Source organism: Hemiscyllium ocellatum, chromosome 11 (genome assembly GCF_020745735.1).
Source record: "Hemiscyllium ocellatum isolate sHemOce1 chromosome 11, sHemOce1.pat.X.cur, whole genome shotgun sequence".
Classification (NCBI taxonomy): Eukaryota; Metazoa; Chordata; class Chondrichthyes; order Orectolobiformes; family Hemiscylliidae; genus Hemiscyllium; species Hemiscyllium ocellatum.
In genome coordinates this window covers 95,531,979-95,549,948 of record NC_083411.1, presented here as the reverse complement: position 1 = coordinate 95,549,948, position 17,970 = coordinate 95,531,979, and the positions used below count along the sequence as shown (strand labels likewise).

General features: G+C 38.7%; 1 protein-coding gene across 2 annotated transcripts in view; it reads left to right on the top strand.

Annotated features, from left to right (window-relative positions):
* The window catches only part of arhgap36 (Rho GTPase activating protein 36), a 230,383-nt gene that overhangs the window by 126,413 nt on the left and 86,000 nt on the right, over window positions 1-17,970 (top strand). For both annotated transcript variants that reach the window (XM_060832279.1, XM_060832280.1), the window contains exon 2: window positions 15,696-15,852. In XM_060832279.1, the coding sequence (XP_060688262.1) occupies window positions 15,696-15,852 (157 nt within the window). The remainder of the gene's footprint in view (window positions 1-15,695; window positions 15,853-17,970) is intronic.

The following is a 17,970-nucleotide window of genomic DNA, read 5'->3' as shown; positions in this document are numbered from 1 at the left end:
TAACTTGGTCCAAAATATAGGTATGATGTGGGGGTGCCAGTGATGGACTGGGTGGACATGGTCAGAAGTCACAGGTTACAGTTGAACAGGTTTATTTGAAGTCACAAGCTTTCAGACCACTGCTCTTTTGTCAGGTGAAGTGATATAGGTAGGCTAATTGAGGAAATTTGCATACCGGTATAAAATCTTTGAGAGTGTTGATTGGAGGAGGCTGTTTGAGCGTAAATCCATATCGAACAAGCGAGAGTATTTCAAATGACAGTTCAAAAGAGTTCAGGAGCAACGCATTCCTATTAGAATGAAAGATAGGTATGGCAAGTTACATGATGACCAGGAATGTAATGACCTTGATCAAAAAGAAAAAGGAAGCATAAGTAAGGTCAAGGAGGATAGGAACTGACACAGTCTTTGATGTATATTAGGGAAGTAGGAAAGACCTTAAGCAAGGAATTAGAATGTCTAAAAGGGGGTCACAAAATCATTAGCAAACGGGATTAAGGATACTCCCAAGGCTTTTCATACATAAAAAAACAAGGGGATAGTGAGAGAAAGGGTCAGCCCACTCAAAGAACAAAAGAAGGGAATATATGTATGCAGCCAGAAGAGGTAGGTGTGGTCCTAAATGAGTGCTCTGTGTTGACATTCACCAAAGAGAAGGAATTGGTGGAGGATGACCTCTGGGAAGGAAGTGTCGAATTTCTATGCCAAGTTGCAATTAAAAAGGAAGAGGTGTTTTGTATCTTAACAAGTATTAAAATAGATAGGTCCTTAGGTACTGATTGGATCTATTCCAGAATATTGAGGCAGGTAAGAGAGTAAATTGCTGGAGAATTGACAGGTATCTTTGTATCCTATTTGGTCACAGATGCGAGGACGAGAGAATAGCCAATGTTGTCCCATTGTTTAAGAAGTGTAGCAGGGATAATTCGGAAATTACAAGCCTGTGAGTCTCACGTAAATGGTCGGGAAATTATTGGAAAAGATTCTCAGGGACAAGATCCATACGCATTTAGAAGCAAATAGACTGATTAGCGATAAACAGCATGGTTTTGTGCAGAGGAGGTCATGCTTCACTAACTTGATCAAGATTTTTGAGTAGGTGACGAAGACGATTGATGAGGGAAAAGCAGTTGATGTTCTCTACATAGATTTCAGTAAAACAGGGTCCCTTATGGGACCAAATGAGGTCAAATAGTATCAAGGATGAGCTGGCAGATGCATACAGAACTGGCTTAGTCATAGCATACAGAGGGTAACTGTGGAAGGATATTATTTGGATTGGAGGACTGTGACTAATGATGTTCCACAGGGATCAGTGCTGGGACCTCTGCTAAATGATTTGGAAGAAAACATAGCTGGTCTAATTAGCAAGTTTGTGGATGATACAAAGATTGTGGAGTTGTGGATAGTGACGAGGATTGTCAGAGGATATAGCAGAATACAGATCAGTTGGAGGCTTGGGCAGAAAAATGGCAGTTGGAGTTTAATTCAGACAAATATGAGGCGATACATTTTGGAAGATCAAGTACAGGTGGAAATTATACAGTGAATGGCGAAACCCTTAGGAATATTGATATGTAGGGGGATCGGGGTGTGCAGGCCCACAGATACTGAAGATGACAGCGCAGGTAGATAAGGTAGTTAAAAAGGCCTATGGCATGTTTGCCTTCATTGAAAGGGGCATTGAACATAAAGGTAGAAAAATAATGCTGCAGCTTTATAGAACTTCAATTAGATCACACTTGGAATATTGCATACAGTTCTGTTCACCACACTGGCAGAAGGATGTGGCTGCTTTGGAAAGGGTACAGAAAAAGTTTACCAGGATGCTGCCTAGTATGGGGGATTTCAGTTGCAAAGCAAGGTTAGATAGACTTGTTTGTTTTCACTGGAACGTGAGAGGTTGAGTGTTGACCTGATAGAAGTTTATAAAATTGTGAATGGCATGGATAGAGTGGAAAGTACGGGGTTTTTCCCAGGGTGGAGAGGTCTGTTGCTAGAGAACACAGGCTCAAGGAGTGAGGGGGGATGTTTAAAGGAGATGTGCATAGCAAGGTTTTCACACGAAAGGGAGTGTGTGCCTAGAACACACTGCCAGAGTAGCTGGTGGAAACAGACACAAGAATCAGCATTCAAGAATCACCCAGACAAATACATAAATAAGAAGACGATAGAGAGATATGGATCCTGTAAGTGGAGACAGCTTTAATATGGAAGGGCAAAATATGTCAGCGCAGGCTTGGAGGGCCGAAGGGCCTGTTCCTGTGCTGTGTTGTTCTTTGTTTTGGGATGACTCTGGGAATTGTGGGGCTTAATTTCTGAAGCACTACACCAGTGAGCTGTGATAATACATTTGAGCAGATAGATGGAATCGAGGTCTAATGTCTTCTCTGAAAGCTAACACTTCCAACGCTGCACATTTGTGCTGAACTGTCAGCGTGGATTTTTGCTGAAGTCCTGGTGTGGAACTTGAACTCAGAACATTGTAATTCAAAGGTGAGTGCACTACCCACTGAGTCACAGCTGACACTCTCATACTTTAGACATGCGAGGTGTTATTTCTCCCCTCTCCCTAAAGAGAATGTTTTAATGGCGTCCTGGACAAATAACTTTATTGCTATGGAGTCAGGCCTCATGAGTAAACAAAAAGAAGCTTTCAAGCCACTTATTATGACTATGAGTTATGTTTGATATTTATGTATGCTGACCCATTCTGCACCTAGGGTATATTTAAGTTAACCTCTGTCGAGGGGTAAGTCTGGATAATTAATGCAACAGAATTCCTGAATTAGGGCTTGAAATCTTATCTCAGTATATCTTAGAAAGTTGCTGACTTAGAAATCATGTTTCATCTGTGATGTCAAATGTGAGCCTTAACTTTGTATTAATATCACTCATTTCAGTTTCGATTCTGAACTGTTTTTAATCTTTGTATATGAGGAAGTTTAATAATTATTAATTATTACAATGAATTATAATTTATTGAAGCTGAAGAGTCTTGCTCAAGTTGTGTGAATAATCTAGAAAAAGATTATCAAACTCTTAATCCTGAGAACTGAAAAAAAAGTTATATAAAACATTTACATGTAAGAGTAAAAGGAACTGTCTGATATTTGAGTACATAAATTGTGGTTTTTGCAAAGATGGGATTTTCCTTTTATCGTGTGTTTTGGAATCTTGCTTATAGTAAATAGCTTGGTTTATTCAATTTTATCCTCATTTCTTGTTTGTAATAAACTTCTGTTCCATTATAAACATCAAATCTGCAGCAAATGGGCTTTTATTTCAATGATAGGCAACTAGTTTAAGTTAGAATTTGAAAAGGTGCCCATCAAACTAGATTTCAGTCTGGCACCTGACTTATCCAGCAGTAATGTCATCTGGGATCTGAACTATTAAGGTTTTACAATTCTTTGCTGGTCTAAATACAGGTTCTGAAGAAAGGTCATATTGGACATGATGATCTGTCTCTCCAGATGCTGTCGGATGTGCTGGGTTTCTGGAGTATTAGTATTTTGAGTTCAGATCTTCAGCATCTGTAGACAGTGTGATAATAATATTTTGAACATTTAGTATTTGTTTTAGTATGAAATACCTGTTTATTTTGTTGTATCAGCTTGATACATATGTTAAAACCCACGCATGCCAACTTAGTTCAGCTGTGGCAGTTTTGCTATGTCTCAGAGGGTTGTTGTTTCAAGCACCAAGTGGCCAACCAATTCCTTTTTACTCCAATGGAGATCAATTGCAAAACTCATTTGATTCAGTTCTAGGTAGCACCTTATGCCTTTAGTATTCTGAGGCAAAGTTGTAGTTGGTAGTAAACTTTATAATGGGGAAGGAAACCTGATTATCACTTAAGGCCTCACCATACGCCTACCCGGTCTCTGCTAACAAATCGTACTGTCCGATGTTGAACAGCATTTGGAGAATTGACGGTGATGAAGGCACTAAAGGTATTCTTGGTGGGGAACTCCATATCCATCACTAAGAGTAGCCTAGTGGCTCCACAACTGACCAAGCTGCTGAATCCTAAAGGATGTAGTTGCTTGAGTGTGGCAACCAAGAGGGAACAAGCAAGAGAAAAACTTAATTGAATTCATCCTCACTATCTAACTATCATGATGAATCTTTCTATGACAAGGATGATGTGAATAGGCAAAAGTGAGGACTGCATGTGCTGGAAATAAGATTCGAGATTAGAGTGGTGCTGGAAAAGCACAGCAGGTCAGGCAGCATCCGAGGAGCAGGAAAATCGACTTTTCCGGCCTGAAGCGTTGATTTTCCTACTCCTCAAATGAGGATGATGTGAATGACCACTGCAAAATCCTTTTGGAGATAACAGGCCATCTTCACATTGAGGATACCCTCCATTGTGTATTGCTGCATCACCTCCAGGCTAAATGAAAAAAACCTGGAACAAAGCATCAACTTAAAATTGGACATTGTGAGGTTCTTTAGGCCAACATCAATAGTACAATTCAATAACCTGAAAGGTGACCTGACATATCCCCGACTTTGTCACTACCTTCAGGCCAGGAAATCACCTCTGATTCAATGAAGGGTGCACAAGGGCATGTCAGGAATACCAGGCGTATCTGTGAACTGTCATCTTGGTAAAGCTACAACACAGACGACAGGATATGATTTGTGTGCCTAATAGCAGAAGCAGCATGACATGAACAGAGCCAATTGATTGCACAAATAATCATTCAGATTTAAGCTTGAAAATTCCATACAAACAGCTGTGAATGGTAGTGAGTAACTAACAGGATGAGGAAGATGCATAAGAATCTCCATCTTCAACAATGGGAGAGCTCTGTACGTCAGTGCGAAAGACATGGTTGAAGCTTTGCATCCATTTTTTGCCAATGTACAAAGTGGATGATCCATCTTGGCTACCTCCCAAAATCTCCAGCATCACAGAGGCCTGTCTTCAGCCAAATCAACTCACTCCATGTGACATCAAGAAATGTTGAATGCATTGGATACTACAATGGCGATGGGCCTATCAAAATTCATAGATGTAATGTATTTATATTTTTGGAGGGTTCTTAATAAGGTACCACACATAGGTTACTTAATAAGACAAGAACTCATGGTGTCAGGGGTAGTATATTTACATGGATAGAGAATTGTCTAACTAATAGATGATAGAGCTGGGGTAAGGACCTGCTTGGCACACTTGTCTCATTCCTGATGAAGGGCTTATGCCCGAAACGTCGAATTTCCTATTCCTTGGATGCTGCCTGACCTGCTGTGCTTTAACCAGCAACACATTTTCAACTGTGATCTCCAGCATCTGCAGACCTCATTTTTTACCCTAAGGGAAAGTCTATTCAGGATGCGAAGTTGTAACTGGTGGAATGCTACAGTGATCAGTGCTGGGGTCACAATTTATTGGCAATATATATTCATCACCTTGAGGAAAACAATTGTGCTATAGCTAAGTTTGTGGATGACACAAAAATAGATGGAAAGACAAATGGTGAGCATGACACAGTCTGTGGAGGGATATAGATGAGTTTAACAAATGGCGAAAAGCTTGGTAGATGAAATACAATGTAAGAAAATGTAAGTACACAATTTGGCAAGACAAATCGCGGAGCTGAATATTATTTAAATGGAGAAACATTACAGAAAGCTACAGAGCAGAGGGATTTACATAAATCATAACAGCTAGTGTCTCAGTTCAGAAGAAAATAAGGAAGACAAATTGAATTTTGGCCTTTATTTCAAAGAGAGCGGTACAAAATAAGGGGACCCATAGTGGCTGGATTTTTACATATATTTAAGGCGGAGATAGCTGGATTTTTAATTGGTAACAAAATCAAGGGTTATGGGGGAAAAGCAGCAAAGCAGAGTTAGGAATTAATAGATCAGACATAGTCACATTAAAAGACAGAGCAAACTCGATGGGCTGAATGGCTTACTTCTGCTCCAAGTCTTATGATCTAACATTCCAGCAATGGTACCATGAACTTGTGCTCTAGAATAGCTGCACCCCTAGCCTGGCTGTTCCAATTCAACACTGGCATCCACCTGGCAATGTGGAAAATTTTCAAGGTTAAGTATTGGCCATAAATGTCAGGACAAATCCAACCTGCCAAATGTCCCTTTTAGCCTAATCTTGAGCATCAGCAAAGTGGTGGAAGGAGTTCTCAAAAATGCTGTCAAGCAGGCCTTGCAAAGTCAGGAAAGGAATAGCCTTTTCACTGTTGCTTAGTTTGTGTTCTATCAGGACTTTTCAGTTCCTGACCTCATTATAATCTTGGTCCACACATGGACAAAAGAGCTGAACTCCAGAATTGCCATCAAGGTGACTACCCTTGATATCAGGGGTACATTTGACTGAGTTGAAAATGTGTTGCTGGTTAAAGCACAGCAGGTTAGGCAGCATCCAAGGAATAGGAAATTCGACGTTTCGGGCATAAGCCCTTCATCAGGAATCTGACTACATTTGACTGAGTTTGGCATCAAGAAGTCCAAATGAAACCAGAGTCAATGCAAATCGGGGTAAAATACAGCTGTTTAAGTCATACCTTGAACAAAGAAAGACTATGGTTGTTGGAGATCGACCATCTGAGACCACTGCAGGAGCTCCTTTGGGTCATATCCTACGGTCAACCATCTTCTTAACTGCTTCATCAATTACCTTCCTTCCAGCATAAGGTCAGAAGTGGGAATGTTTGCTGATAATTGCACAGTGTTCAGCATATCCACAACTCCTAAGAAACTGAAGCAATTCATGTCCATATGCAGCAAGACCTGAACAACATCCAGGTTTGAGTTGATAAGTGTCAAGTAACATTTATTCCTACACAAGTGTCAGCTAATAACCATCTTGATGGAATCTAGACATCACCACTTGGCATTCAGTGGCATTACTGTCAATGAATGTCCCACCATCAATGACTTGGAAGTTACCATTGACCAGAAACTGACATGAACCTGAACTATAAATACTGTGACTACAAGAGAAGTCCATACACAGGAATTCTATGGTGATTAACTCATCTATTGTTTCCCCAGTGGCCTGTCCCCCATTTGCAAGCCACAAGTCAGAACTGTGATGGAATAATGACCACTTTCCTGGAGGATGCAGCTCCAAGAATATGTAAGAAATTTGACAATATCCAGAAGAAAGCGGTCCAGTTAACTGAGTATGCTTTAATCCCTTAACATTCACTCCCTTCACCTCCACAAAGTAGCAACACCATGCTGCATCTTCAAAATGCACTGCAGTACCTCAAGTTTTTTTTTCATTACCTTCCAAACCTGTCACTTGTACCACCTAGAAGGATAAGCCAGCAGATATGTGTGAACATGAACCATCTACACAACTTACTGGACATGCCTATACCTACACCAAGGAAGCTGTGGTGAAGAGGTTCGAGAGCATCAAGTTCCCAAGAGTGATGATAACCAAACATCTGTCTGGGACCTTCCAGGTAGATGTGACAGTCAAGGCGGCACAACAATGCCTCTTCCTCCTCAGGTGGCTTAGCAAATTCAGCATGTCCATAAGGACCCTCAACAACTTCTACAAATGTACCATAGAAAGCGTTCTATCCAGGTACCTAATGGCTTGGTATGGCAACTGCTCTGCCCAAGACTGTAAGAAACTACAGAAAGCTGTATGTGCAGCCCAGATCATCACAGAAGCCAACCTTCTGTCCATGGCCTCCACCTACACTTCTCATTGTTCTGAAAAGACTGCCAACATCTGCAAAAACACCTCCCATCCCAGTAATGCTCTCCTACAACCTCTTCTGTCAGGCAGAAGATACAGAAGCTTGAACACACACCAGTAGGTTCAAGAACAGATTCCCTGGCTGTTATTAGACTACTTAATGGACCTCTCTAACTTCAAATAATGTTGATCTTGCAAATGTTGATCTTGCTTTGTGCACCTCCGCAGCTCTGACCAATGACTCTATGATCTGCCTGTACTGCTTGCAAAACAGAGCTGTTTATTGTATTTAGGTACATGTGACTGGAATAATTCAAATCAAATCAAGTTTAAAAAATGACATTGCTTTTTTTTATTGTCATTAGCTCAAAATACAGGAGCTCCTTCCCAACAGCACTATGGTATCTCTACATGTCAAGAAATGCAACAGTTTAAGGAAACATCTCATCATCACCTTCTGTAGGCAATTAGGGATGGGTAATAATTGCTGGCCCAGCCACTTATACCCATATCCCATGAACAAATAAAATTGTCTTGATGGTAGTAACTGACAGAATTGTAAGGTACACAATCCTTAAAGGGACATGTACAACCTATCCCAATTCTCCTTTCCTTTCATCTGGAGACTTATCATTAGAAAATCTAATTATTTATGCAAACATAAGTTTAACATAACATTGTATCTAAATAAACGTATTACAAAGCCATAAATTTCTAAATTTATGAAATGCCTCGGCAGTTTGCACATTCTTCCTCACTTAACAATGACAGTCTTGGCTGAAAACTGTTCTACGTTTTCAGAGGGCTGGTTCAGACTGGAGTTGCTTGTTACACTGTGCTGTATTTTCACGACAATTACTCAGTTTTTCTGACTGAGTTTTGCTTTGTTACACTGTCATGCTATTTGGAGTTCCTTGTTGATATAAACTTAATTCTGTAAATATGCTGACAATTTATGCAGAATTCCAGTTGGGATCAGTTAATTGTTATTGCCAAACTTTTGTCCAAAGTTCATGTCAGATTATTTATTACCTGCATATCTCTCATGGGTAGCTTTTATTTTCCTGTTTTCTCAAGTAATGCATGATGTGCTTCTACCAAAAAGGAATTGCATGTTGATTTACGCTATGATAAAGTTTGTGAAGTACGAAATGGGGATACATATTCCGTTCCAGCTCCGTCAAAGATCCTGTTGACAAATGATCAGCATTGCAGAATTAGGTGGTCTTCTCCTTGTCTTAGGGTTTTCATTGATGCTCCCTTTAGTCAGTGGTCCTCATTATTCTGATACCATGGCTGATGACTAAGGACAGATGACTACTCACTGGTGGAATGCCATTGCTGGACCTGTGTTGACCACAACATAAAATACCTGGGCTGACCATTCATAAGAAGAAAGTGAATTATTTACTAATAGATAACATGATATACAAACAGTGTTAACTGTGCAGCTATGTACTCATGTTTGATCACTGCTGCTTCTATTCTGACTTTGTTTCATGACGCTATTACATTATAATCCTCGTCAATGGTAGTGACTGACAGCAATTTAAGATGTGCCCAAATGTACCTCATCATGAATGGAAAGATGTGTTGAGATATAAAATATAAAATGCAAGCTCTATGCTTAATGTTGGTCGGTTTTCAACTTGAGTGAATGACTGTCTTGTTTGTTTCCATGCAGTGTACCATTCAAGTGCTGTTTTAATCATGATTAGAACAATATGATTATATGATAGAATTTACAACAACAACTTGTGTTTATGTGGTATCTTTTAAAATAATAACATGTCCAAAGCGCTTTATACAAGCTTTATTAAACAAAAAAAAAATGACACTATATTCAAGGAGTCATAGAGTCATAGAGATGTACAGCATAGAAACAGACTCTTAAGTTTGAATATAACTCCAAAATGGCAAACAGTATGGTTGAATTTTAGACAGTTGCCGGAGAAGGAGTGCAGTCTGTGGTGGGTACTTAAGTAAACAGCCTCTGTCTTTCATAGAATCTGCAACACAGAATAAGCCCTTTCAGCCCATCACGTCTGCACTGACAAAAAGTTAATTTCTGGTCACCTTGTCCAGAGTTTCAGGCAAATAATATTGCAGTTTAGATATAGTGAAGGGTTCATGAAAGAATTGATGAGACCGAGTTTGATATCATAACTTTATGAAAAATAGTAGTGTTTTCATAAGACATCAGAATGGAAATAAAATTACAATGGATCCAAAGATAGATTTTTGAGGATACTGGTGTTAATGGAATAGGAGTGGGAAGCAGGTTAATTCTCTGGCTGTCACTGGATAGATAAGAATACACAGAGTAATGCTACCCCACCAACTGGGTGACAGTGGAGAGGTGTTAGAAGAGAACATCGTTTTCAGTATGTCAAAGAATGCAGTTTTGTTGAGAAGGACTAGGAGAGATACATTGCTGTTTCCACAGCCAGAAAGGATATCATTTTGATTTAATAAGGAATACTTCATTTAGTGAAAGTCTGTTAAGTGGAACTCAAACATGAAGCCCCAGGAAAGAAGGGAGATAGGGTGTTAGTTTATCAAAACCAAGAGGTCGAGGCTTTTTGAGCTGAGGGATGAAAGCAGATTTTAAGGAGAGGAGAACAATATCTGTTGAGGCAGAAGTTAATAATGTAACCTAATATTGGAGCAAGAAAGGGGAGTTAAGCAGTTGGCAATTTAATGCCAATAGGTTCTAGAGTGGAAGAGTTGGGTCTCAATTTGATAAGAAGAGCTCATTGAGAGCATAAGAGAATCAGGAAAGGAACTTGAGAAAAATGCAAATTTGGCTCTGCAGGAAAGAACACTGAGACCCAGTGATCTAAGAAGGGAGGAGAGCAGCAGAGACAGCTGAACAATGGTCTTTATCTTTGTAAGAAGAGTTCATGAACTCCTTGCAATGATTGGTGAAGGTGAGAACAGATGAAGTAGGAAAGGGTGGAAGGCTTACAGTGAGAAGAGCAGTCTGGCATTATTATTGCATTCCTGGATAATCTTTGCATATCAGGCAGCTTTAGCACTTGAGATCAACACTCAACACTAATTTATGTGGTCTCACCAGATTTAGTGAAGGATGATTAATTGTCTGGAAAAGATGTGTAAATCAGCAACGCTCTGTAATTTCCTTGCATATTTTTTTCCTCCATAAATTTGCATGGAAAATCTGTCATGTGTAAGAATTATAGAGTAGTTAAAATGGGCAACTTTAATAGTCTTAGTAGAAACTGGCAGAGTAGAAGTGTAAAAGACATAGAGGTTAAGCGATTGTGTTCCAGACAATTTTCTGTAGCAGTGTGTTCCAAGTCAACAAGAGAGGACACATAGCAAGATCTGCTTCTTGGGAATGATCAGGGCCAAATGGACTAAATATCAGTAGGAGAACATTCAGGAGACAGTGATTGTTATATTCTAAGGATTAATTTGCTTGGAAAAAGAAAAAGCAAACATCTAGAGTAAGAATAACTAACTGGGGGAAAGCCAACTTTAATGGAGTAGGGAGGAAGGGACTGTGATGTTGTGATCATTTTCCTGATAATCTAGAGGATGACAAACTTTATCTGGAACCATGGGTTCCTTCCAGAAAAACCGAAGGAATTAAATTTCAACTAAGAAAATATTTGGAATTGAAAGCTAGCATTGGTGATCATGAAACCATTACTGATTAATTTAAAATACCCATTTGGTTTATTAGTATTCTTTAGAGAAGGAAAAATGTTACCTTCAACCATTCTGGCCTACATTTGAAACCAGACACACAGTTGACTCTGAAATACCGATAAGATGGACTATTAAGTTATTCAGTTCACAAGAAGTTACATATGGACAACAAATGCTACACACTGATCCTATGAAAGAATGTTTGAAAAAAAAACTGAATCTAAGCCAAATAAATTAGAATCAAGGTAATTGGAAAAGAAATAAAACTGACAAGAGGTCAGATAGGCGTCATAAATGGTGTTCGGTGAATTGCTCATTTGAAGAGTTGGTGTAGACATGACAGCCCCAGTGCTGTACCAATTCTGTTATTCTGTGAAAATTGGAGACATATTTCAGGAGATGCATCAAAGGTGAGAGAATTTCAAGATTTTAATTGTCATCAAAAATGTTGGAGAGTAAAACTTTGGTTAGCAAATCAGTATCTACATTAAGGTAATGATGATTTATCGGCCAAAGGCTAGATAGTTAGAATATTGGAAGAGCTGTGGTAAGAGACTGAAAACAGAAGTTATTTTTTCATGGATGGAAATAAGTGGGAGTGAATAGGTGGAAGAAATTTGGTAGAGTGTGATTTCTAGGAATGATCAGAGATTGTGTTTTCAGTGATTTTAACCAAAGGGATAACAAGGTCAATGAGACAATGTAGAAGATAGCTTGATTGCAACACAGCAATATACCATTTAGTCCATTTGGTTTATATTGATGCACCACTGCTTTCACCTTCCTTTATCTCATTCTATCGGATGGGTGCAAGTTATTTTCAATGCAGGAAAATAGGATTTTGAAACAGGAGTTGGCTATTTGGCTCTTTTGACCCTGCTCTGTTTTTCAACACGATCACAACTTATCTGCTTGCAGTCTCATTCTCAGCTTCCTGTCTGTTCCTGTTCATCTCAAATCTATCAATCTCATCATTGAATATATTTAATAATCAAGCATTCATTATTTCCTGTGAATAGAAATCAATCAGACTAATCAACTCTGAGAGTAGAGAAAACTTCTCCTTCTTTAAAAGGAAGACCCCTATTGTCAAATTGCATCCTTTAATTATAGTTTCGTCACAAGAGGACACATTATCCTGTCATTCACCCTGTCAAGTCTCCTCAGGATCTTGTATGTATCAATTGGATCACCTTTCATTCCTCTAAACTGTAGATGGCATAATTCCAGTCTGTTTAATATTTCTTCATAAGACAGACCCTTCATCCAAGAGTGAGTTGGGTGAATCTTCTCTGGACTGATTTTAATCCAATTATATCCCTTTTTCAAATCAAGAGACTATTCTAGATGTAGTGTCAGTAAGGTCTTTACAAGTGCGATAAGATTTCGCTAATCTGTAGGTTCCATTCCCTTTGAAATCAAGCCAGCAATCCATTTGTTTCTCTTATCATTACTACTGTATATCAGCTTTGTGATTCATGTACTGGGACACCCAACTCCTTCTGTACCACTGAGTTATTATTAGTATTTCCTTTTATCTCTTCTTAACAACCCAATCTCTGCTTAAGAACCCTCTTCTTCCCTACCTAATGCAAGGTTACTTCGACCAGATATCTACTCTGCATCTGGTTTGAAGATTTACTCTGGGAATCATGCACCCAAGTAATTATTCCTTTATTAACAGCCAATTGTGTCACGTGCACAGTCCAATCAAATTCCGATATGTGATTCAACACTATGCCCTAGTTGTTTGATTTCCCCAAGATTCAGATGTTCACATGGTCAGTCTGCCTTCTGATATTCTCCTCTTTGATAGATGACCAACCTATCTCCTTCCTTCACCTTCGACTGCAGCCACAGCAGCAACAGTTCCAAGTTTAATGAGCTCTGTGTTGAAATAGAGTTCTGCGTCTTATTGGCACAAACTCTGATAGTAACATTCTGTGCTTGGTCCATTTTCACCACTGGCAACCTCTCCTAAAGCAAAGGGTCTGACAAGAAGTCTGACCAATCTGCTCCTAAACCTGAAGGTTTCAGTGATTTTACCTCGTTCCATCAAATGTGCAGTTTTGTTTTTTATTTAATCTCTTCATCCAATTTGTTGTGATAGGTAAGATTTATTGTTGTCAGTTTCAGCAAACTAACATTACATAAGATCAACTTTAAACAGCAAAATTTCCAGTAATTTAATAACGTAATGATCTTTAAAAATCTAAGTAGATGGAAAAGTTGCAAATATAGGTTCCAGATGTTTTTCCATTGTGAGTAGTGACCAGAGCAATGGCTAAACAAAGTTCAGCATGGGAGGTCAAATTAATACCAGAAGCAATAGTTAGATAAGAATGAAAAAAATTCAAAAGGAATGTTTGGCATAGCTTCATGGATTGTGGCTCATAACGTTGATCTGAAGTAAAATCAGGCATAACAGACAGTCCACACGGAAGCTGAGATTGAAGGATTTCAGGAGTGTTATTACAGTAAAAGATGAGAAAGTGGAGACACCCTCACAGACCTGCAGAGGAAGAATAGATGGTCATTCATCAGACAGTGTTAACAATTGGAAAATTGAGTGGCATATGAAATTCCTGTGGCAAGAAACATAGCAAATGGAAACACAAATATTAGCAAGCAAGTATTTTACGTGGTCAAGAATGTACAAGTACAACTCTATAAAATGTGCCTTACATGTCAGGAAATAGCAAAATCTCAACATGTTTTTAAATCAGAATCTTTGATACTCACATCATTTCTTGAAAAACCTGTCAAGAGTTAATAGATTGTATAGGACCATTACACAAAGGAAAGCAGGCCACCAATTTATTCTTACAATTATAGGTTTGACAACTTAATTTCCAGAATCATTAAGGCTAAGGAAGTATGGAAAAGAATATAGTCTTTATTCATTATGGCCTACAAATTGAAATGCGATCTGATCAAGGTTCTAACTTACTTTTTCAGTACATCACCAGTTTGGGTGTAAAATAATTAGAGTGAAATGCATGTTGTCCATAAACACAAGGAGCTTTGGAGAGATGCCAACAGATATTCAAAACCATGATTAAATATCATAAAAGTTCTTACATTTGGGACAAAGGATTAGATTTCTTACTAGTGGCTACCAGAGATTCTCCAAATTAATCTACAGGGTTTAGTTTATTTAAGTTGATCCTGTTCTCATATTTCGAGGAAGAACAACAGGAGGATTTAATAATGCTATTTAGAAAGTATAGGGAAATCTTACAGAATATCAGGAATTAGTACATTTTTTACACAGGATACAGATATCGGAGATTCATGCAGATAGACAACATTGCTTTTCTAGGCATAACAAACCATAATCTCAAATCGAAACAAAAATTCAATGTATGCTGGTAAGTCACTTGACTGAATGTAGTCAAAGCAGCTGGTGTTCACCCAGAGTGTGGATTGCTGCACCAAATCAATCAACTGGAATCTGTATAGATTACGGAAAAGTGACTACTAATTTGTACCCAATTCCTTGATTAGCAAACCCTATTAATAAGATTTGCAGTACTTCATTTCTTGCTAAATCTAATCTGTTGAAAGGGTATTGACAAGTGCTATTAACACCAAGGGTTAAAGATTCACACTAAATGCATTATACCAAACATTAGGTCATGTCATTTGAGTTTGAGAAAAATGACCTAGCTACATTCCAAAGACTTCTGAACTAATTGGTGGCTGAAGTACTGAACTCTGTAGTTTACTCAGATGATGTTACTATATATCACAACTTCTAGGAATGAAATGAAAGGAAATTAGAAGATGTTTAAGAAATTGCAGTTAGCAAACTTGGTGATACATCTAGACAAAAGTGAATGTACAAAAGCAAAGGTAACATACCTAGGACATATGGAGGTACCAGGGCAAGTGTTGCCAAGAACAAGAAATGTCAAAGCTCTAACGGAATTCCCTGTTCCTAAAATCAAATGGGAAATTGAGATTGTTAGCAACATATATGTTTTATTGAAGGCAAAAGAGAAATGCTGGAAAATCTCAGCGGGTCTGGCAACATCTGTAAGGAGAGAAAAGAGCTGACGTTTCGAGTCTAACTGATCCTTTGTCAAAGTTGTCAGTTACAAAGGGTCAGTTAGACTCGAAACGTCAGCTCTTTTCTCTCCTTATAGATGCTACCAGACCTGCTGAGATTTTCCAGCATTTCTCTTTTGGTTTCAGATTCCAGCATCCGCAGTAATTTGCTTTTATCCAGTGTTTTATTGAAGGTTTGTGTTTAAGTTCATTATGATGGTTGTATTTTTTGTTTTGTGTTATTTTATGTTAACTTGTACCATTTGTTTCTTTGAAGGGTGATTTCACTTGGAACACCATGTTTGGACAAAGTGTCATACTGCAGCCTGTCCCTATCCAAAGTCTCTCTGAACTGGAGCGTGCCAGACTGCAGGAAGTGGCCTTCTTACACCTTCAAGGGAAAAATCTGGGCTGTCAGATTACTGTTCCTAAAGGTATAACTTCATGTAATAATCAGTTTTCTGTTTAGACCCCTTGAATATGTGTCGGCTAAAATGCAGTTAGCAGTGTTTGTGCCCTTTAGTCAGTAGATTGTGGATTGCAGTCCTGCTCTGGACTTGAATGTAATACTCTAAGCTAACGCTCTAGTGTAGTACTGAACAAGTATAGTACTGTCCAGGATGTAGTCTTTGGATGAAATGCTAAAACGAGTCTCGTTTTACTTCCTTGGATAGATAAAGAAGATATTGTGTTAGCACTTTGCAGAAGTGAAGTTGAGTTATCCCCAATGTTCTGGCCAATATTTTATCCCTCAGTCAACATCACCTAAAACAAATACCGGGCCTGCTCTGTGTGTGAATTTGATGTTCAAATGGTTACCATGCTTTGTGTATTGCAATAGTAGTGACTACATTGCAGAGACAGGAAGTAAAGTACATCACTTGCTGCAAAATAATGGGACATCTGGTGTCTATAAAAGGCAAATTATAAATTATAAGCAAAAACATTAAATGTGCAGATTATTTATGACAGAATGAATCATTTGAAAGAAGGACAATTCTTAGAAGGAGTTAACTTCACATGCTAGAAATATTTGGAGAAATTATGTATATGAAATAGTAGAATCAGAGGGATCACTGATAATGAAATGACCGGAGTCGAAGAGCGTGGTGCTGGAAAAGCACAGCCGATCAGGCAGTATCCATGGAGCATTCCTGATGAAGACCTTATGCTCGGAACATCGATTCTCCTGCTTGTTAGATGGTGCATGACTGGCTGTGCTTTTCCAGCATCAAACTCTTTGACTCTGATCTCCAGCATCTGCAGTCCTCATTTTCTCCCAGTAAAATGACCAGTAACAGAACGTAAACACTGGAACGACTTCTAGGTGAGAGGATGAGAGTCAAATAAAAAGGTGAAGGACAACATTAAACCTTTGTTGAAATAGCTTCTGAGAAACTTTGAGTGATGCCTAATTTAAAGCACAAGAGATCCAAAACAATCCATTTTGTTGAGGATAGACTATCAACTTCCAGTGGAACTGAAGTGTTTATCTAGATCAAACTAAGTCATAAATATTTGCTGCTTGAAGTGAATATAGTAGATATCAGATCTCAATGCAGTTTCTTCTTTAAATTAGAATGCTCTTTAAATCCAGAAGCTTGATCTCTTCTGTGGTTAACACATAGCCTGAGGTGTCATAGAATCATACAGCATGGGAACAGAGCTTTCAGTCCAGCATGTCCGTGGTGATCGATTTTCCCAAAACAAACTAATCCTATTTGTCTGCATTTGGCCCATATCCCTCTCAACCTTTCCTATTCAAGTACTGTTCAAATAACTGCACCTACATCTATCAACTCCGCTGGCAGATCTTCCATATATGCACCACCCTCTGAGTTTAAAATGTTGCCCCTCAAATCCTTTTTAGATCTTTCTCCTCTCACCTTAAAACAATGCCTTCGAGCTTTTAACTCACTTACTCTAGGGAAAAGAAAGTCCTTTGCAGTTCACCCTATCCATGCCACTCATGATTTTATAAACCTCTATAAGGTCACCATTCAACCTCCAATGCTCCAGGGAAAAATTTCCCAGCCTATTTAGCCTCTCCTTATAACTCAAACCTTCCAGTCCTGGCAAATTTTTCTTGTACCCTTCAAATTTAATAATATTCTTCCTATGAAAAGGTGACAAGAACTGTACAGAGTACTCCAAAAGTGGCCTTGCCAATGTTCTGTACAGCTGCAACATGAAATCTCAATTCCTACACTCAATGCTCTGAATAATGTAGACAAGCATGCCAAAAGACTGTCCACCAGCGACACCATTTTCAAGAAATATGTATTTGAACTCCTAGGTTTCTTAGTTCAACAAGGTTCCCAGGGCCTTACATTGACCGTCTAAGTCCTGCCCTAGTTTGTGTTAACAGAATGTTACTCCTCGTATTTATCTAAATTAAACTCCATCTGCCACTCTTTGGTCCAATGACCCAGCTAATCAAGATCCTGTTGTACTCCGAGATAATCACCTTCATTATCCACTTCAATTTTCATGTTATCCCCAAAATTACTAACCACGTTTCCTATATTCTCATCCAAATCATTTATATAGAG